This window comes from Ptychodera flava, chromosome 2, assembly GCF_041260155.1.
Source record: "Ptychodera flava strain L36383 chromosome 2, AS_Pfla_20210202, whole genome shotgun sequence".
In the NCBI taxonomy this organism is placed as follows: domain Eukaryota; kingdom Metazoa; phylum Hemichordata; class Enteropneusta; family Ptychoderidae; genus Ptychodera; species Ptychodera flava.
The window spans coordinates 24,049,135-24,072,020 of record NC_091929.1 but is presented as its reverse complement, the minus strand read 5'-3'; the positions used below and the strand labels follow the sequence as shown (position 1 = coordinate 24,072,020).

At 38.6% G+C, this 22,886-nt stretch overlaps 2 protein-coding genes across 2 annotated transcripts in view; both read right to left on the bottom strand.

The window, feature by feature from the left end:
• LOC139117425 (USP6 N-terminal-like protein) overlaps nt 1–15,693 on the bottom strand; it is a 60,797-nt gene extending 45,104 nt beyond the window's left edge. The window contains exon 1 of the mRNA XM_070680537.1: nt 15,207–15,693. Within this exon, the coding sequence (XP_070536638.1) occupies nt 15,207–15,210 (4 nt within the window). The 5' untranslated portion in view covers nt 15,211–15,693. The remainder of the gene's footprint in view (nt 1–15,206) is intronic.
• Nucleotides 15,694–18,298: 2,605 nt separating this feature from the next.
• Nucleotides 18,299–21,514, bottom strand: LOC139117379 (uncharacterized). The gene is made up of 2 exons (XM_070680465.1): nt 20,703–21,514; nt 18,299–19,902 (listed from the first exon to the last, which is right to left on the bottom strand). Exons 1-2 carry the CDS (start codon nt 21,259–21,261, stop codon nt 18,758–18,760), a joined length of 1,704 nt encoding a protein of 567 aa, XP_070536566.1. The 5' UTR covers nt 21,262–21,514; the 3' UTR covers nt 18,299–18,757.
• Between the last annotated feature and the right edge of the window lie 1,372 nt (nt 21,515–22,886).

Sequence of the window (22,886 nt, the reverse complement as noted above, 5' to 3'; positions counted from 1 at the left end):
ATGTCTATGAATTCATTGTAATTTTTTTGACAATTTTAGAACAAATGGCCAGCACTTTTCATTGGCTACAACTTTTTATCAAAATTTTGGGAAAATCTGGAAAAAAAATGTCAGGGTTACATTTATAAAGCTGACAAAAATTGATTGTGGCACTCAACGGGTTAATCCTCAATGGTGTCTGTGATTTTCATATTTCTAAAACAAACATTCATATTCTGAGAATTGACTGGCACTGAACAGATGACATATCAAACCAAATGGAAGTTGGAGACATATGGACTGCCACTGCACTGGAGATCAGGGTTTGACTGTCAATGACATTCAGTATGGCAATTGTGAAGTGTAAACCCATGGGAAGGCAAGGATGAAGAGAGCTGTTGGTTCGATTACATATGCCACTCACCATCAGCCATTTACAGTTCACAGAAATATCAAAGGAAATCATGTCTGTCTGAAAATTGCCATTCTAAAATTCTGATTCATCTTCATACATGAACTGTGCTACACAATTATTTCACTTTCTTGGGACAGTGCACATACATAGCACAGCAGAATTAAACACAGATATAATGAATTCCCTTATCCCAACAAAACTCAACAGATTTTACTTCTTTTGCACAGTATTTGTACTGTATAATTATTTATCATATCCAGGTACACTACATCACGGTCTGATACACACCATTTGACCGCCTGATCTAAAACAACACTTTCACAACAGTACATGTATCTGAAACTTACCGCACCGCACGTACAGCTCACTTACATGTAGTGAAATCAGTTTTATGAATTGTGTATAGAATGGGTACACATGTATACGCGACTCAGCATTCAGCATGGTATACCTACAGACAGAGTGGCAGTTTGACATCACAGTAAGACAGAACTAATGTTGACATTTTACACTTGAATTCATTTATCAAGAACTACATCTGGTAAACAGTGAGAAATTTTTAAAGTTGATTGCTGAAGGTAAACACAGCTTACAAAATCACCTTTTGTTTTCTGGCTCAATAAAAATACGTGGAGCAGCAATTATTATACACTAGATTTGAACACTTCTACATACACATGAGTATCAAATTTACAACGAGATTCATGTTGAGAGTTCAAAAACTTGCTCTGAGCTGGAGTACCGGGTAAGTGGCCAGTGAAAACAGCAATACTGTTAATTTGAGACCTTGTCACAGTACATACCTTAGCCTGTTGTGAAATGAGTACCACTCATTTACTCTAAAGTGTAACCCTGTACTTGCCCTTTGTGGGAGTCAATTTAACCGACAAGACTTTTACAAGCCCAGACAAAATATCTGCCCCGAGGCAAGTGGAACTCGATGCATAACATTTGATGGCTCGTTGCACTTGTCTGTCACTATTTCTCATACACTGCATATTTCTACGGGTCAAAGGCAAAGATGTGTGACTACTTGGGAAAGCAGTACACAAGAGTTAGCATTCGATGTTACTCAAGTACCACTCTGAATGATTATTTCACTTTTGCCACATGAATTGTCTGTTGCTGTCCCTAGATTGTCTGTTGCTGTCCCTAGATTGTCCGTTGCTGTCCCTAGATTGTCCATTGCTGTCCCTAAATTGACTGTTGCTGTCCATGGATTGTCCATTGCTGTCCCTAGATTGTCCGTTGCTGTCCCTGGATTGTCTGTTGCTGTCCCTGGATTGTCTGTTGCTGTCCCTAGATTGTCTGTTGCTGTCCCTAGATTGTCTGTTGCTGTCCCTAGATTGTCCGTTGCTGTCCCTGGATTGTCTGTTGCTGTCCCTAGATTGTCCATTGCTGTTCCTAGATTGTCTGTTGCTGTCCCCAGATTGGAGGTATGTAATTGTCTCGAAACTGACATTGTACGAGCAGAAGTACGGCCTCGTACTTTCATATTACGAGTGACGTAAGTCACACATGCCTTTTGACCTAATTTTTTATGAATACGCCTAGGACTATGTTGTATTCCATGGATGAAAGATTTTTGTTTATGTGAAAGGGTTTACGACAAACGAACGCTTAGACACATTTTCTGTGTATATTCGAAACTCGGAAGTAGGAGCAGGTGTGAACTTCGTATGATTATTTTTTGGTCGTGAGAGCGGGTTCAGTGCAGTGCGGAGGAATACTTTTAGGCTTTGACTTTCGGACGAGTCTGTACGTACGGGTCAAGACTGGAGACGACGCGACACTCTGACTTATTATACGCCACGATGGTAGACTTTTTTGCAGACGTCGATTGTAACATTAAGCTGTTAAAGAAGAACTAAAGAAGAGGTTGCAATGTCCGAACACGACAATCTGAAGTCATCGAAACAGTTTCTCTTCTCAGGCTGAATTTAGTACGACCGAAAGCAATAAAATAAGGCCTGATACTGAGATACATTAACGAGAATGAAATCCGACAGTCAAAACACTTTATCTTCCGAATATCAAATGAAATCCGACGATCGAAAGTTTCTCTTCAGAATTTAGTATGACCAAAAGCAATAAATAGCGCCCGATTCTGACGTATATTTACGTTTAGGCCTATGTCAAAGCCAAAAGAAATCGGACGGTTGAAACGGTTTCTCTTCCGAACAATACATGTTCGAAATACCTGTACGTAAGGCTGTGAAAACAAAAGTAACACTCTCATTACAGAGCTCATCGTAATAATGATCAGTTAACGAGGTGTCAAAACTTTTCAAACAGCAAGTTTTGGTGTGTCACTCTGCGCAAAACAATAGTAAGGGTGTTACCGTTTGCTTTGTGATAACCCGTCGAAACACCCGGGTATAGAAAACTCAAACAGTCAAAACGAGAGCAAATCAGGCAAATAATTGACACCTATAGAATATCTGACGTCGGCTTGGTTTATGAGATTGGCGACAGACCGCTGGAGACAATAAGTTTTGGCTCATTTTGTTGACCGCCGGTCGACCTCGATTGGTTCTAATGCACTTAAACCTACCGCCGTTGTAAATCTTTTTTACTTTCTCGAATTCGAAAGTGCAATGATTTCACATACATAAAACCTGCGTGGCTCGCGAGTCAGCTTATGACCTCGAAATAATCTGATCACCACATTATGTTAATCACAGTGTACAATGAATAATATGAAGGATTTTATGAGTTGGCGGGTGTTTTCGTTGGCACCCGTGTGTACCTCATATTGTACAGTCTATTTGAAAATGACCTCTACTCAACAATGATTTTAAAGACTAACATTTTTCTGACCACGCATTCAACTTCAAGTTTTGAAAAAGTACATTATCGGAACCACACTATTATTGGTGTGTATTGTTGAGAATACGGCCCCGCCTATTGAATAATGGTATAGTCAGGTCACTGTGGGGTCAATATTCATGTTTGTCATCGCGGAACTTGCAGAAGCCATACAAGATATCGATGCTCGATACTTCTATATTCAATTCGTTCGTTCGCTCTCCTGAACAACAAAAAAACATCACTCAAAACCAACTCATCACATTCAAAACTTACCTAGCTACACTCAGTTCGGTAGATAAGTTCCAGGCATCAGTCGTAGTATAAATGCTGACGTCGATTTGTTGACGTCAATGAAGTCGGCGTCGACGTAATAATGTATTTTTACAAATATATTTATTTATTTGGCGTTAATTAGAGGAAAATCACATCAGAGGGTTGATGACGTATGTATTACAATATCGTGGGTAGGCTAAACTGGCCGTTTTGTTTATCGCTATTATTGCCTACTCCCACCGTATCCGTACCGCCCATCGTCTGTAACTTGCACGCGATGTTTGCACACGAACGAACGCCCAATGCCAGTCACTCAGAGTCGTTGGTTTTCTTGCTACCCAAGTTGAAATATATGCAATTATGAATGTCATTTTTGAAAATTCACTAATGCATGCAATACAAATTACGATGAACCCACAATTTATTGTTGTTTAGATTTTGTCAACAGTGTTATAAATATAGTGCTGCAAAGTCAGTAGTAGGGCCTACCCACGTGAAAGACGTTTTGAACTCGTTCCCGTACTTGCTATATTCAAGCTGAAATCAGTCAAGTCATTATGTGTTTATTTCGCATATTTGCTATATTTTAGCACCCGTACTCAGAACCCCACTTTGACATTCTGTTTGGCATGTTTCTACGTTCATTTCGAATCCTATTTTGTCTTTTTTTTCAACGCTCAGTTCGACGCTGTTTTGTTTTTCCACGCTCAGCTTGACGCTCACTTTGTCGATCTCACTTTGTCGATTTTGGAACCTGCATTACGTCACTCGTACTTTGAAAGTACGGCACATTACGTCACTCGTACTTCGCTCGTACGAGCTCGTAGGTCTGCTCGTAGTTCGTCCGTTTTGAGACGATTAGATAAATGCAGATTGTCCATTGCTGTCCCTAGATTGTCCATTGCTGTCCCTAGATTGTCTGTTGCTGTCCCTGGATTGTCCATTGCTGTCCCTAGATTGTCTGTTGCTGTCCCTAGATTGTCCATTGCTGTCCCTAGATTTCTGTTGCTGTCCCTGGATTGTCTGTTGCTGTCCCTAGATTGTCCATTGCTGTCCCTAGATTTCTGTTGCTGTCCCTGGATTGTCTGTTGCTGTCCCTAGATTGTCCGTTGCTGTCCCTAGATTGTCTGTTGCTGTCCCTAGATTGTCTGTTGCTGTCCCTGGATTGTCTGTTGCTGTCCCTAGATTGTCCATTGCTGTCCCTAGATTGTCTGTTGCATCCCTGGATCAGATTGTCTATTGCGTCACTAGATTGTCTGTTGCTGTCCCTAGATTGCATAATCTATCTGGAGATTGTCTCTTGCTCTATGGTCTTTTCTTGTCCGAGATTTTAAATTGACATATCTGATATGGGTGTAGTAGTCATATGCTGGTAAAATTTGGAAAGGCTATTACACAAAGAGTAGAGAGACTATTTATTCTGATCAGTTACAAAAGTGGCTACATGTAATGGATGCTCCATAGCTCTATCTCCTATTTCACCTGTTTGATATTTCTCCTAGTTATGGTGTACGCTATGCTCCCACCTAAACATACATGTAATAGTGAGGAAAGCTCCTAGACTAACACACTACAGCCTACAGTATGCCAATATGTAAGAAATATGTTGAGATACTCATGACGGATGTAAAAAGGGACTCACTCTCTTTAAAATATATAACGAAAGAGTGGAGGAATAAACTTTAAGCCTTTTCCACTTCTCTTACACTATTATAATACAATAAATCTTCTGGTGACATTTTTTATGTTCTTGTCAGCATATTTGAGCAATGAAGTTAGAATTTGATGCTGAATGCAAAATATCCTATATGTGTACACAACATAACACTGTCAAAGTTTGTGAAGAATTTGTCTCTCTCGTGTAGTATTTGCTTGAAAATTTGTCACCTCCTTATGCAAGCTTTTATGGCTTACGTACATAAATCTAGCTGACGCCAAAAGCACTGACTGTTGTCTCTGTATAAACCACTGAACACTTCGAGACAAGTACAGGACGAGAATATCCAATTCAATCTGAAAGTTGAAGTGTTACTCGTGATGGACGAATAAATTACAGATATTTTGAAATTACTTTTAAACAATTTTAATGCAATGACAAACATTATCTGAACAGGCACTTACGTTAAGTCTTCATCTGAGTTCAAGCTTAACCCTTTTCCTGCCAGACAGTAATAACTGTATCACTTCCCAATCAGCCAAGTCAGTAAAAAGCAATATTGAGCCAAAACATGACGTATTTCACCCACTTGGCTTGGTATGTTATAGCATCTTTTGTCCAAAAAAAAATCAACTTTACAGTATTATGTTTTCAACAGCATTCAAATGTACAGTATTATGTTGGAAAATACATCATATGGAATACATGTACGTTGTGTTTCATAATTTTAACCATCTTGACCTGGTGGTGAAATATGGACTTGGCAAGAAAAGGCTTAAAGTTCACAACTGCTGGGTCAAATTTAGTGGAATGCAAGTTCAAATATTTAATAAACTTAGAGTTTAAATATCAATCACATCAGGTTTCAAATATCATCAATTAAATGCTCATTGCACTGAAATATGGATCATTCTAAATAGAGCAATTACACTTACCATTGTTTTGCAATTTTTTTTCAACTTTTTAGTTTAATATTTTTGGATATGTCATTGGCAAAAAAGCAGGCTTTCAACAACATACAGCTCAGTACAAAAACATACAAGTACATCTTTGACTTCATTTCCCTATCTACATGTACAACTTTACCTTGATCACAGAAAGCAGTCAACTCAGACAAAAACAAGCCTGATGAATGAGTATTAGCCAAACAGACACTGGACAATCACAATGGCATGATTACTAGACCATAATAGCAAAAGCTCTTATAAGACCGGAAATTGCATTCTGTGTTCCTCTTCTCTGTATTGACATAATTTCCTTTTTACCTCTCTCTCTCTTTCCCTTTCACTCTACTCTCTACTTGTCTTAATGCCTCTTGTCTAAAGGATTTTTTAAATCTCTTCTTTGCATGCCAAAAGGCAGTGGATTAAAAAAATCCAGTGCTGTGGACAACTTCAAACAATACGTGCAATGCTAAAAATGCTGCTACCGTTTGCACTGAGAGCATGAATGGTACTTTCTCTGAATATGTATGGCTGCTCCTTTTTCAAAGAATCTGATTCACAATGCTCAAAGCGGGATCACATAAGTATTAATACACAAAGTACATGTAGGTGTGTTAGGGCAATGCTTTCCAAAGGTAGCTTGGGAGTGACAGTTACTGGACGCATAATCAGTTGACACCTTATACAAATGATTATGTCATTGCACCTCCAAAGTATACGACTTAAACTTATGCTCAAATTTTCCTCAAGGAATCTTTCAATAATTCACTTTCAAAATCAAGAATCAAAATTAGGGTCACCGTGCAACTTTTTATACTATAAAAACAAATTATCTGCGTTTACCGATATTTGAAATTCAAAATGGCCAACTTCCCTGTGTTGCATGTAACTCTAAGAAGAAAAATACAATTTTGGATTTTCAAAAAACTAAGATGGTGAAAGTTTTTCTTTCTCAAAGGGCTTCAAAATGAACCCCAACAAGTGGTAGATCAGATAAGAATTGAAAAAGTGTGAGAATCCGAATACATGGATCTGTGCGCGTTCCACCTCTAAGACATGCACAGAATCATCATGTACTGAGTGAATATCACACTGTGTTCTCATAAGTTTACCACAATATCATAGCATCCACTGATGCGTACATGTAGATGATGATTTTACACAATAAATACTTCAAGGTGTGGCCCGTTTCCTAAAGACGCATGAAAGATATTCACTATTTTTGGAGTCTGTCTGTTTCACAATCTATAATTTTCTGATCACTGTTATTACAGTAGGAAAATTACTGAAAACAGCCTGTTTATCAGAACATAACAATGATCACATTATGTACAAATGAATACACTAAACAACACAAAAACGATGAAACCAGTCATTACATGTGTTCAGGGATGTAGAAAATTTGGTTACAGGTGGCAAATGTACAAGAATAGACGTTTACAAATGGTGTATGGGTGAAAAATATACCCTTTTTCCATTAAACTGATGATTTCACAGTTGACAAATTTTAGTGGACAGCCGGTTGTTTTCGCCTTTTTCTACATTTCTACTGGCTTTTTTCTCCATTTCTTGTCTTTTCACATAAACTTTTAAACATAACTGATCCACAATATGATTGATTTAAAAATTACCAAACTGGTTCTGTTAAATAGCTTGGGTGAGTGGGGTATCTACTGGTTTTGTGAAATAGCTCCGGTGAGTGGAGTACTTTAAAACTTACTACAAATGGTTTTATCTGCACAATGAAACTTTGCACTGAACAGACAAAACCTTTTTGTGGAGGGACCGTGGCTTCAGGGATGATGTCAATATATGAACATCATGCATGTAACCACCCTGAACAACACTGGGCCACATCTTCCCCATGAAAACAATGACACAATCTTAGGGGACCTTACAATGGCTTTGTGAAGCCACTGGACCCCCTGGGGTTATATTGATTTGTGAGACTGAACAGAGTGGGTCCGGGGTTTGTCAGTCTTGCCTTACTGGTAAGGTCTGAAGAAAGAATTAATTCATTACAATAAGTCTTTCTTAACCTTGTAGTTTTGTTCACCTCTGTGACATGGGATTGTCTTTCCATGAGAGGCGATAAAACAGAGACAATAACATTCTAAGAAATTCTTTTCCAGTGTACTCATGGACCCCCTTGATATACTACAATACAAAGTGACAATAGTGAGACTGATTTCTCTGTCATTGATGGACAATATCTACTATTTATAAAAGAACTATGGACAAAGTTCGTGAATAAAAGTTATCAACTTGTCTGAAAGGAAATAAATGGGGAGTGGGTTTCCTCAATCTGCTGCATAACTATGCATATAGCTGTACAAACAATGGACACATTGTCAGACAATTCAAAAGGAATACTGATTTGGTACAGACCCTATGGATTTGGTAACAATGTACTATTAGTTACGTTGACAGTTATGGAAAGTGGTCTTGCAATTATCCATAACAATAAAAGTTATGGAAGAAAACGGATGTCTGAAGGAATATTCCTACCAATTAAACAAACTTAACTTTCCATTGCACCATGTGTTAACATCAGAGTTACTTGTATCAAGTTTAATTAAAATATAAGAAAAAACCTTCTTCACTTTGGAAACTTTCAGGTCTACATTGTACTAACTACAAAAGAAACAACATTGAAGAAAATCTTTGACGCTTGAATTTACCAAATGACACCGGAAGTTGTGATCAGTACACAGGAACTCAAGTTTTGAGAGTTTTATGATAGCAACCAGCTGTATGAAGTACTGGTATGGATTGAACAGGGGAACGCCTAAACTTGCTCCATCTGTAGGTTTATTAGTGTCCTGGGTCAACAAAGGGAAGCCAATAATTTCAACAAAATATCTCAGTTTTTTTATTGCACAAGTGGAGTGTCCTCTACTGGTGGCAAGAACATGCAATGCCAAGCCCCTGCTGTAACTAGGCATATACAGGAACTAGACAAATTCCAAAAAGCACCAAGTAATCTGTAAGGCGCAACAATCTGACATAACTAACAACCAAGACGTGTTTATTGGGCAGTCTCCTAGGGTATCATTTAGTGTTATGAACTGATCAATCTGGGGGTTGCTGGACCTACTTGAAGAAATTGTTTGTATGCATACAACCCTCCCCCCTGGCAAAGGTCATGACCTCTGCATTCTGATCCCCAACTAATGAACCACTGTAATAAACAAACCCAGGGTGATTATACAACACAGAGATAATGCTATACAGTAATATGCAGATATGAGGCAATAGATTCATAGGACAGTGGGGTTCCTATACTTAACTTTCAACCTTTTACTTGCCAAGTTCATCTGTCACTATCAGATCAAATTGGTAACATGTCCTACATGTATATCATGGATTTCAACAAACTTGACGATCTAAAGATCCCTGAAAATATACATCTAACTTGCACCACCTATTTCAAGATGCCTTTCAAAAATTGTTTTCAACATTTACAACATAGAAGTAGAACCATGTTTTTATCTCCCTGGCCTTGCTAGAGAAAGGGTAAAATCTGTTATCAATAGCCACCAGTACAATATCTACTTTTAGTACAAGGATATCGAGAAATCCAAAACCTTGAGGTAAAACACAATATGGTAAACAATGCCACCATCTAGAAATTGTACAACAGCTATTCTCCCCAATGGGACTTGTACAATGGGACAAAAATATTCATAATAACATGAAAGTCATTATTAATGAAAAGGACTTTTATTCACATGTGTTCTATGAAGTCAGCAAACTGCAGATGGTTTGTTTGTCATTACATGTATGTCAGAGATACATGGAGACTGGACATTCTGAACATGTATACAAACATGTATGCATGACTGTGGTCTAAAAGGTACACTGATGCATGCATATATTGCATGTTGAAAGCGCTGATGTGTATTGTCTATCACTCTGTGTGTACGGTACACCTGATGAATTAAGGATTTGAAATGTACAATTTAGGGACTGACATGTACATGTGTGTGTGTACCTGATCAATTTCGGGGCTAACACGTAACTCACATGTGTGTACCTGATCAATTTCAGGGCTAACACGTAACTCACATGTGTGTACCTGATCAATTTCAGGGCTAACACGTAACTCACATGTGTGTACCTGATCAATTTCAGGGCTAACACGTAACTCACATGTGTGTACCTGATCAATTTCAGGGCTAACACGTAACTCACATGTGTGTACCTGATCAATTCAGGGCTAACACGTAACTAACATGTGTGTACGTGATCAATTTCAGGGCTAACACGTAACTCACATGTGTGTACCTGATCAATTTCGGGACTAACATGTATCTCACATGTGTGTACCTGATCCAATTAAGAAACTGGCAAATGCATGTAATGTGTAGCCCTGATCAATTAAGGGACTGGCATGTAGTTAAGAAGGCTAGCCTACACTGTAGCTGCGCATGCTACCAAGGAAATATCAATCGACATTCAAATTATGGGTTTGTCCGAGCTACTATCTCCTAAGGCATAATAAGACTGGAGGATGACAATGATGAAGATCTTGCCAATTCAAGATGAGCATGTCTGTATGCAAATATGCACTTTAAGTTCCATTACTCTACACAAAATATGCATATAATTTATGACAGGTCATAAAAGTGATTTATGTTTTTTATGTATAATTGAAAACATGATTCAAGGAGGGCATATCCAAACCTTATTCATCATTCAATTAGTGCACCATCAACCCTTTTACCAGGATTTTGGCACAACTCTTCTTGACCTTTGCATATAGAAATTGGGATGAAAGTGTAGCACAGGCATAATGGATGAAGTATGGCGACTGATGAAATATCAATTTTTAATCAACATTATACAAAGTCTATGTGTACACAGATACACATCTATTTCTGTTACTATTGAACAGTTCATATCACCATACACACTGAATGATGTAATGGTTGGTTGTGATATTGCTTCAAACATTACTCAATGAACCCTATTCTTTCACTTTCTCTTCTTTGACAGATTAAAATTATCAAAATCACCACAGTATCTTTTTCTACAAATTCAATTGGATGATTGTTCCTAAGATGAGCTAAAGCCAGCCGTGTCTGAGAAACAATCTCAGAGCAGTGCTTTCATTGTGGTTTGAAAACTAGGATACAATGTGAGACTCAGATTTATTGTCATTTCTACTGTATACTCATACAATTATCTTTGTGTTCCATTTGGCACTTGTGACATTGACTAGCTGAGGGCATCGATCATATTATTACTGAACACTGCAATGAATTTAATGCCTAGGAGAAGAAAATTGTTTATGTGTGTTATAGTACATGATGTAGGTGTTGTTAATATCTATTTTCACTGAAATCTTTCATGATTACTGTTCATAGCTGAAGTGACATTGAACTCTGAGTATCTATCCCTTGGTGAATTCAGAGCATGTGGACATCTGTTGTACACACAACCAGCTGACTTTCTGTTTGAGGTTCATGTTACTGCAGACTGCAAATGGTAACAGGTTCATAAATTCAACTTGGCCAGCGCTGATCAGGAAGAGACGGCCTGACCGGTAGTACTGTGGTTATTAAATGTCATTAACCCTCTTCCTGACAGGTTCATCTGTCACTATGAGGTCAAGCTGATTATTGTAAAACCAGTAAAGCATAACATGTCTCATATCATGACATATTTTCACATGACTGACAATTTGCAAACATGTATACACAAACATGAAATCACTGACTTGTCTTTCCTATCAACCCTTTCACCACAATGGTTTGACCCAAACCAATTGTTATCAACGGCGATCATGGACTTTTTACAGGGAATTGGGGTGAAAAGCATCCAAGTCACACTGACTTTTCACTGACTTGACCTGATAATGACAGTGTACAATCACAGCTTGGTGTGTGTATATCACAGTGATCTTCTTGGTGCCTTGATCTTTGTCCTGATTTGAACTTGACCTTAACAATGGTAACATCGGTGTTCCTGTCTTAGATAAGGGTCAGGATTATACCCTCTGGCAAAAAACATTTTAGTTTGCTTGGTTTAAGCATTCGTCCCGAAATCCCTGTAAACAGGTTTACACCCACCATTGATAGCACCAGGTTTGGGCCAAACCATTGTGGTGAAAAGGGGCAACTTTACTCAACATCATCCACTTTTTTACATGTAACCAGTCAATAAATCATTGCATTCTTTCCTGAACTGAGATTCACTTCTCCTTTTTTGACACACAGAAACAGCTGTCTCACAAAAAATCTTGAAGTTTCACTTTTGACTTTCAAAGATGCATACAGATTAAGAAATATCACTACTGCATAACTGTAATTAAGATTAATCCCTTTAAGATTTGGTCAAAAAATTCTAAAATCTTTACAGACAGTTTTCATTATCCTTAGAAAGACGATATGAAGTCTGCAAGGCATATGTAACATTACAACATTTATGTCACCTGCCATAATTTTCCTTGAACTTTTTCAAGTATCACTATCTGTTGTTTGCGATTCCTTTCTAATAAACACTATGGTCCATTAACGCTTGAATGATTCATAAAATATATATTACATATTAAGTTACAGACACCGTATTTCATAATTCAATTTCTGCTGGCTGTGTCTAGATAATAACAAGTATATGTAGATACTGGTGCTGATTGGGTTAAAACCTAACAACAACCATAAACATGTCTCCTCCAAAGTTATGAAATAGTCCTGTTGTTGGTGATTTGTTTTGGCAATGTTGGAACGCTATAGCTGAAAAAAGGTTGAAAACATCAGATGATATTGTACAATTGGTTTTTTGCTATTATCTGGGTGGTGTTACACTTACAGTAGCAAAGACTTGGGAGTTACAACATATATTGTCAATGGGACTAGATGCATATACACCATGTTCCCAGTGATGTAATTTATGTCACAAACTTTGCTGATATAGAGGTTGGAAATTTGTTGTCATCCCAGCATCATCATCATAATTTCCAACAAAGTGAGAGTGATGCATATTATTACATTCACTGACTGGCTTTGACTAATAACTGTAATAGCACACTCGTTGAGGGACTTCAAGTCACCCAGCTACAGTCTGCTTGAGGCAGAAAAGAGGTTGTGGGAAACAGACTGTGGGGAAGGGAGGGGGAGGGGGAAGTGTTGGTGATTCAGGAAACACATATATGCTGTTACCCGCTTTGCCCTGTCAATATCTGATATGTGTTTAGAACACACAATGACATGATACATTTTCCTCACTGAAAAATCAAAATTTCCCTGCTATCACTCGCCTGCAGTGAAGACAACACTGTGGTGGTGCCCTTTCATTTCTTGAACACGCACATGCCCGGATGGCACCTTAACTCATCAGGGTAACACTTTCCTTGTCTAAATTGTTCTCATGTTGGCTTCTTCAAAATTGTTAATCAGTAACTGGCTCACCCCAAAAAAATGACACATCCCTTGTGTCTGTTAACTTACGAATCACAAGAAAGATTACCGAGGTGTGTGCACAATGTCTGTGCATCAATATATGATACCACAAGAAATTATAATGTACACGTCAAGAATTTTGTGTATATTTAAATTGTTTTCAATCAATAGAAAAGTATTAACACAATTATCTGGATAATCCCATAATTAAATATCAATAAACATTACGATCAACTGGTTTATCCTGAAAAACTTCAAAATACACTTGATGTTGAAAAGCACTGGTGATGGACAAAATATCTTTATCTATTGTTTGTCTTGGGAATTTACAATTATTGCTATCAATGATGAGAGTGGACCTGTTTACCTGGCAGAGAATAGGGGGCAACAGTTTAACCCTTTGAGTACTGTAATTTTTCCCATCAAATCTTTAGTGCAACATTTTACCAATTTTCATGAATTTTTCTGTACTTTTTGCCATAATTTTGAACCAAATGGACATCACATGTCATTGATTACAGTTTCTTATCCAAATTTTGGCAAACTTCTGAAAAAAATGACTGGGGTATATTTCATAAAGGCGGCAAAAATTGACTTTGGCACTCAAGGGTTAACTCCTCTAGTTTGAAGAGACTTTCTTGCTATTTTGCATTGTTATTGTCTTCCATATGTCAGACAGATTTACATAGGGGAAATAGGGGTGAAAGTGCTAGGAATCTCATCAACATGTTTAACCCTTTCACAACCATGGTTTGGCCCAAACACATGGTTGTCAGGGCAATTGTGGACCTGTTTACGGGGAATTGGGGATGAAACAGATTAATTATGAAGTATTTTTGAGGGGACTTGGGAACACAAACTCTGTTGGAAATCCGGGTTACATTTCTGTTGTCCCCTAATATAATCACACTGTTATACAAATAGAAGCCCTGGTAAAATGATTGAGGTAACATGGTAATATATACCAAGTAACGCCCCTCAAACAGACTGTTTATTGAACTTTGTCTGATTTGGAGACTTTCATACACATGTGTGACCTAATTCTAGTCAATCAGGAGATCAAGAAAGCATATTAGTTCACACTAATATTGTAAATATGCCAGCCCCCTGCTTGAAATCACATGTGCCATTTGGCCCCTTGGTTCATAAATTGTCGCTTAACCATCATCTAAAAATAGCGTACAGGGCATACATGTAGATACCAAGGCCGAATGTCACGAAGCTTGGCTTTCCGTGGGTCTATGTGTTGGACGACAACTACATGTTCATGTTGTGTATGGTACGCAGTGTTCTACACTGTCACTGGAAACCATACAGACAACAGCTACTGGAACTTGAAGTTGAACCAGTGGTTTTAGATGTAAGTGTTGAAGGTCATAACGTAGCAAGAAGGAAATCTTCAGTACTTATAGACAAGGTCTTATTCCATGTAACGATTTAAAAGGAAATGACTGCCGGAGCAAAACGATCTCATCACTGGAAACCAAAATGTACGGTACATAGTTTTCTCAGCAGGAAGTCCGGTGTCAGAGCCACTGGGATGGGTACCGTTCGTAGTTGACCCGCCCTTTCGGTCCAACTTGGCCCATGCAATGTTGTTTTGGTAAAACAAAACCAACTTTCAACGCTTTAGCTCTTACGTCTGGTTCCTCCTGAGAAACTATTTTAGAGATCTGACTCAGATTCGTTTTTTGTAAAGTTCGCTCAAGATAAAGAAAACTTACCCATGTTTGGATGTGAAAAGTTTTGTTGTAGATCTCTTCGCTAATCGGGTATGGAACACTTCGTACGGCGACGGTGCAAGGCTAAATATTCACTGTGTAAGTCTAGTCCACATAGCATGTGTCAGAATCAAAACTTCCGCGAGTTTTCAGCGTGTAACAATTAACATTTACCCAAAACAACAGAGCTGTGACGATGTGTACACACACACAAAGTATTGACGTGAATAAGCCAAGTCGTGCACTCCGGATTCCATTCAATTTGACGGCGCAGGCCAGCTGCTGCGAAAAACCAACTACTCTCTCAACAGTCCTTTAGTTGAGTTCTTGAAGTCTGACGTCTGCCACCCAGGATATTTCGTGATTTCGGCGTGTCACTTTACCCAGGAAAGGTCCACGAAAGATATAGGAAATTGGGAGGACTCACTCGGAATGCGTTCGCCATTTTGGGAAAACACCTCCCTAAACCTACGATCACGTGACTGTCTTTTTTCCTCCGACGCTGAGGATTGTGGGTATAAAAACAACAGAATGTCTCGTCACAACTTTCTGTGAAATCCTTGTAAAAATAATAGCTAGGCCCATTCTTGTTAGATCTACGTGTCTCAAATTGTCAGCGTTGCATTTAGAACCTCGTCAATGAATGCACAGCTAGTAAAACGGAGTGAAATTGTCACTGATCGGGCAGGATGCGAGTGAAAAACCAAGGTTTCGAACTTTGGGGGCTACGCAATGGAAATCGACGCGTATCCTTCCGGTTGACAACTATTGATCAAAAATAACCAAATATTCACTTGATGATGTAAATCTAAAGCGTATTGACAGGTTTGGTCGAAGTTCAGCAAAAATGTCTGATTCTTTTTCTCCAATTTTCAAACGTTTTCTCTCAAATCGTTTCCATGGTTTCTTTGTTAAATTTGAATTATGCACTCTTAACATGACAAATTACGGTTTTAAGGCTACGAAACATTATTTGGTTGTGGGGGACTCAATGCGGAAGCCAAAATGCCACAGTGGCCATGAAAGACGTACTTTATAGTTTCGTTTATAGCTGTATCTTTTGGTATTTCGTGTACAGAAAAACTACCATCCGATCTTTGAAGAGATGTATTTTATTCCAGTTATTATGCCATTAAAATGCCACTATTTCAATTCTTGGTAATGAAATTGGTCGATTGTTACATGTAAGTTTTTGTCACGTCACTCGCCACATATGAGTTGCAAATCGAACATTATTCAGTAGTTGTTCACTTGTCGCCACTGTCAATAAACGTTCCGATGTCACGTTTTATTTCAAGTCATCTATCAAAAAATACTAAAAAAATACACCAAATACGGGTTTAAGGCCTACGCATTCAACGATAAGTTAAAAAGACTTGTTCTGTAATGTCTGTTTTGCTGTACATCATTTTTCGGTTAAGAAAGATTATGAGATCTGCCCATGTGGGACTTTCCATGATTGTATAACAAAGCACACGTTATTTTCACACTAGTCGCACACATATCCTATCCCTGGAAAGTAAAAGAGTAGCGATTTCTGTTACAATTGTGTCATCTTGAATGGATGCTGAGAATCCATTACTTTTAAGGTAGAAAGCGCCCCGGGAACAGATATTCGGACTCTCAAACGTTTACAATCTTTTCTGATCTACCACTTTGGTACCTCATTTTAAAGCTCTCCGTGTAAAAAAATCATTAGTTTTTCGAAAATTGAAAATTTTATTTTTCTCCACGGGTACGGAGTTAATCCAGTGATGGCAGCCATTTTGAATTTCAAATATCGGTAAATCTTGGGTAATATATTTCTCTTGTACCAAAATTTGCACAGTCATTCCCGGTTTTTATTCTTGACTTTGAAAGAGAATGGTCGAACGATTCCTTGAGGGAAGTTTTAGAAAAAGTTCAGGCCCTTCAATTTCGAGGCACATACTACCTTAAGAGAAATGCTTTCTAAAAATCTTAATCATTCGGTCGAATGGCCGAAACCTGTCTTCACATCACCATCGACGGACAATTCTGTCGAGTGATTGTCTCCACTAATTGAAATTCAAATAAATCGAAGAATTATACTGATCACGTCATGGAGTGCAGGTTGTTACATAAATAAGATCCAAGGAGGGCTTCTCGCCGTGTGAAACTAAACCGCTTAGTTGTATTTTCCTGTTTGAATTTGTTTAAAGAAGGGTAACGTTTAACTCATAAGTTTGACAGTAAATCGTATGTATCAGTATGTATGTATGTATGTATGTATGTATGTATGTATGTATGTATGTATGTATTTTCAAGGCATGGAACTACTCAGTTTTCTAAGAACGCTCATGATCTCTTTCTTTAGTTTTGTCAGAACTTTTCCTCGATGCTTCAGACGGTTCATGCATGAAAAGTGAACCGGATCGCTGTGGGACTACACTCTTATTAATTCAAACTGACGGAAACACCGTGTCTTTGAATCCGGTCGATAATGCAGATCTGTGCTCTTGGCATTTTGACAATGTCAGTTTAAATGTCAGTATAAAATATGGATGTACAGCTCAGCCAATTCAAGATATCAGACTTAATAGAGATGTGATCCGTCAAGTCTAAAAATACTCTAAGCTGCACAGAAGTAATGTTTTTGCCAGGTAACAGCCTGGTGGGCCTTCGAGCTATACCGCTATTTGCTGTCAACTAGGGCAGCCATACAACATATTCGCGTAATAGTCAGCCTTTATTTTAACACGTCAGCAAGCAAAATATTGTTTCTAGAGTTCTTGATACACTGAGCTGACAAAATCATGTTGAAGATGCATGATTTATGGTATAGCAGATATGTGAGACACCTGAGTCCACCGTTGTTGCCATGGAGAATATTATTCCTGCTAACCATGACGACCATAACGAGCTAATAATAAAGGTATCCATAACTATTTATTGTTATTAGATGATGACGATAAATAATGATATCAGAGAGAGCGTAAACAGGCCAACGTCTTGTTCATCAAGTTTGATGCTGTTGTAATATGAACTTGGTATTTGCTCAGAAAGAAGTCAAGTTGACCGAGAATTCATTATTTTGCTCTTGTTCGGTGAAATTATACACAGCACAACAACTGGGTATCTGTGTATAGACGACTTTATTCATATTTTACACAGTGTTATAAACACGTTGCACTAGAAGATGGTTCAGTACAACAAAAAATAATTTATACATATTCGATGAAACTTTATGGAAAAGAGAACTCTGGAAAGAAAAATACTCGAGATATATCTAGCTCGTTTGAAGGCACTGTTGCATGCACGGATAATAATATTGAATATACAAACATCCGCCTTAACATTGAGATAAATTTATACACTTTACAATCGGAATAAACAAGGGGCATTCCAGTAATTTCTGAATCTGGGAAACGTGAGTTTCGATTGTCTGGAAAAGGAATCGAAATTTAGAAGTGGAAGACATAATATCCGTTATTGGTATGACATAATCAAATAATATTTTGCTGTCAGAAAATTCAAGCCTAATATAGGCTGAAAAAATTCAGTGATTTTGGTTGGATGGTGAGTTTTCTCAAATCTTAGAGTTCTAGCACAGAATCGTCAATAATCAGATAATTCTCGTCTGCTCTTTGATAAACTGCGCAATGGTGGCCCCTGGTAGCCTGGAATCGTTGGTGTTCAATAAAATTTGCCCCCGATTTACTTCGCGTGTAGATAACGGCGAATGGGCCATTCTCGCTGTCTCCACTGTTAGTTACGACGAAATAGAGTTGGTTCTTGACGATGAAGGGACAGAGCATCCGGGCATTTAGGGTCTGGATGGTTTGATGTTGAACGAACTGGGCGCTGTCTTCGTCCCAGATGTATATGGGCGTGTCGGTCGAAAGACCTCCGTACACACCTTGCCACATGACGTCCACCAGGTAAGTTTCCCCACCGAAATGGAAAGCGACAGCCATCGCCGATGCACCGGGTAACTCGAGAAGCTGATGTCTAGCAAAAGATAACCCGTTGACGGCTATTTTGTAAATTTCGGAGTACACTTTGTATCGCGGCCAGACTTTCCCGGAAAAACTGTTCGCGAAGCAGATGTAGACGTAGTTACCGATGGCGACAGAAGCGACAGACCGGGCGCCGCTGGTGGGAATCGTTTGGAAAGTGACGAAACGCTCGCCGTTCCAAACGAAGATGACGCTGTCGATGTCGTGTTTGTAGGAGTAAAGACGCGTGTCGTACTTTGAGAAACTTGGAAGGACGAGAAAATGTTTTCTGCCCTGGGACGTGAGAGTGTGGAAATAGTGAATACCCCACGAATGAATTCCGCTCAGGAAAATGACTTGAAACTCCTCAAAAGTTCCATTTTCCCAACGATAGATGCAATGGTTTCCAAGGCGACAGTTGGTGACAGTCAAGAAATATTGATCCTCCATTTTGAAAAAAGTTAATCCGTTATAGGTTATGTCCCCGGGCTCTGCGCTGATGTGTTGGTAGGGCGTTGCTGTGTAGTTTTCAAACACCATAATGTCAGTTCCATTGGCAGTGACGTAAGCGATGTAAGACACGCAGTTTATTTCAAACATTATAATACTTCTTATTGGGTCGTGAACAGTCAGATTGAAAACGGACTCCGTGAAATCAGTTTGATCCACGTATTCAGGGCTCACGGTCGGGGTTTGTTGCGATTGAGTTTCCATAGCAACGTTTGGAACGAGCACACCACTTCCTAAAAAACGAAACAACAGCAGACGATATCAAAATGATACAGGGAAGAGTCGATTTATGGTCTGAGATCCGAGATAATACTGAATGAAATGTATAGGAAATGTATAGGAGTATGAAATTTCTTTTCATGTTACAACTATTAAGAGATGTGACTCCTTTGAAAGTGGATAGACCTACGAAATCTACCAATAGTAACGAAAGAAACAAAGCACATATCTATCTATCTATCTATCTATCTATCTATCTATCTATCTATCTATCTATCTATCTATCTATCTATCTATCTATCTATCTATCTATCTATCTATCTATCTATCTATCTGTCTGTCTGTCTGTCTGTCTGTCTGTCTGTCTGTCTGTCTATCTGTCTGTGTCTATCTATCTATCTATCTATCTATCTATCTATCTATCTATCTATCTATCTATCTATCTATCTATCTATCTATCTATCTATCTATCTATCTATCTATCTATCTATCTATCTATCTATCTATCTATCTATCTATCTATCTATCAAATATCTATCGATCTATCGATCTATCTTAAAGTGTCTGTCCCTCCCCATCCGTCCCTCCCGCCATCCACTTATCTTAATGTTTTAGCATATTATGTTTGTATATATACGTAGGAAAAAAATTCATTATATATCTTGTCGAGAAAATCTCGTAGTTAATAAGTTTTGTGTGATCATCCCAAACCTACGGAGAGGTACTGGACAACATGATATCCGTACTGTACTCACAAACATACATACATATATACATACATAACTTCAACAAGTTTTACCACTATACTTCTCACCTGTTCCTAATCCTTGTAGCGACGATAAGATCTGTTCAAGAGCTTCAATTCTCTTATTTTGTCTGTCAAGCTCATTTTGTTGTCTGACTTTCTCCAGGGAGAGGTGCTCAATATCACGTTTGTGGGTTTCGATGATGTATTGCTGTCTAATCAGGTCTTCCTCCCATCTTTCCTGCTGCCGTTGAAGTCTCCGAAACTGTTTCCGATCCTGATATTCGGTGAGGTCTTTGAACTCGACCAGGTCGGCGAGTTTGGATTCGTGGTCGACAAGTGTCGCCAAGCAGTTCTCGGCTTTCTCCTTCAGGGCGGTGATTTCTTTGTCCTGCTGTCTCAGAATTATGACACTTCGCCGAAAACCTATGCACCCTTTCTGTTCATCACGCGGCAAGAGGAAGGTGTAAACGCAAGTATCTTCTTCTAGGTCGTCACAACTTGATGTCAGGTTTTCACACCGTGATAAAATGGTGTTTCGTTGGGCCAAGATGTTCGTTGTATGAAGGAAAATATGCACAGCGCTAGCAACCAAACAGAGAGTCGAATATTTCAATCCAGCCGCCATGTTGAATCACAAGCGGACTGCAACTTAAATCAAAATGCTCAAATTCAACAAGAAAGCAATATTTCCGAGGAAGAAATCACCTTTTAGCAAACTGATCGCCATCACCATCCGTCCGTCTGCTTTTCCACAAAACCAAATGTGGAACAAAAGACATCCAGAAACCGCGAAAAGTTTGCAGAAACAAGAAATCCGGACGGGGACTGATGGAGAGAAAAAAGTTCAGACTGGTGTGCTCGCTATACTGTGTGTTTACACATTTGAAATTCCAGGGCCTAGACGAGGGGCACGGAGTATAAACTCATATTGGGGTCGCATTACATCGTAATTCACCCATTTGAACTTTGTTCTCGAATTCACGCCAGAAACAACGTTCCTCTTCTACAGCGCACATAGTATTGACGAATTACCATTGTGTGCTCGACGCAGGTCGGAAATGTAAATATTGTTCGAAAGTCACATATTATGACAGAAGTTCCAGTCCAATATGCCAAGAAAAAAACCTTACACGATAAGAAGTCCCTCTACCAATCAATCAACTATATTCAATGTAAGAGGGTCCTTCAGTGTAATTGATGTAGAATGCACTTCCTGGATAGTTTTTTTAGATCACTTAAATTTTTGCCATCCGTGTCTGATTTACTGCTAGCTGGATTCGTATTGAAACCGTATGGAGAAATTGAAGTTTTCACCATCTTGTTATTATGAAAATCTAATCTTTATTCCATTTCACCCCGTAACGTTAACTCAAGGTATTGCGGCCGTTTTAAATTTCAAATAGTAGTAAAATTTAGGTGTTTCTTTCTCTAGTCCCAAATTTTGCGCAGTGACCCCGCTGTTTCTTTTTGAACGTGAAAGTTTCTTTGAGGAAAGTTTGAGCAGAAGTTGAACACTTTTTTTCGAGGCGCTTATTACCCCAACACTGAGGGCGCACAGCAGACGATTTCAAGGGTCTTGTAACGAAATAACACACACCACTTCGTCACTGAAAAAAAACCCGGCAAAAATGAAGCATTATGAAAGGGCTTTATTAGCCGCACGTCACTATTTGCCAAATCCATAGTCCCGCTTCTTATAGGTTGTGTACGTGAATGCAAATTTTAATGAAGTTAAGCCAAGAATAGATTCCTAAAACACAACTTTATTTTGAATAAGGCATGCTAGTTAGTAAAGGGTTCATGTCAGCACATTTGGTGAAGTAAGAAGTGAACGGTAGTGATGCAGTAAGGCGGAAAACCACTGACAGAAAACAAGCAGAAACCATCAAATAACATACATCCTCATATTCGTTTCAGTACGTGCTGTTCAGAGGCGCATTGTACCTTCTGATGATTTTTCATCATAATCCCTGAGGAACACATCGAAACTTAAGCGTCAAGCAACTTGCAAACATCTTCACAGCATCAGTCTAGCACAAATGCCTTTTTCTGAAGCACAAAAGTTCTTCTATACGTATACAAGCCGAAAAAAGTAGACAGATTAACCCTTTGAGCGCCAAAGTCAATTTTTGTCACCTTTACAGAATATACCTCAGTCAAATTTTCTCAAGTTTTTGCCAAAATTTTGATAAAGAACTGTAGCCAAGGAAATATGATTTCCATTTGGTCCAAAATTATCAAAAAAATTAC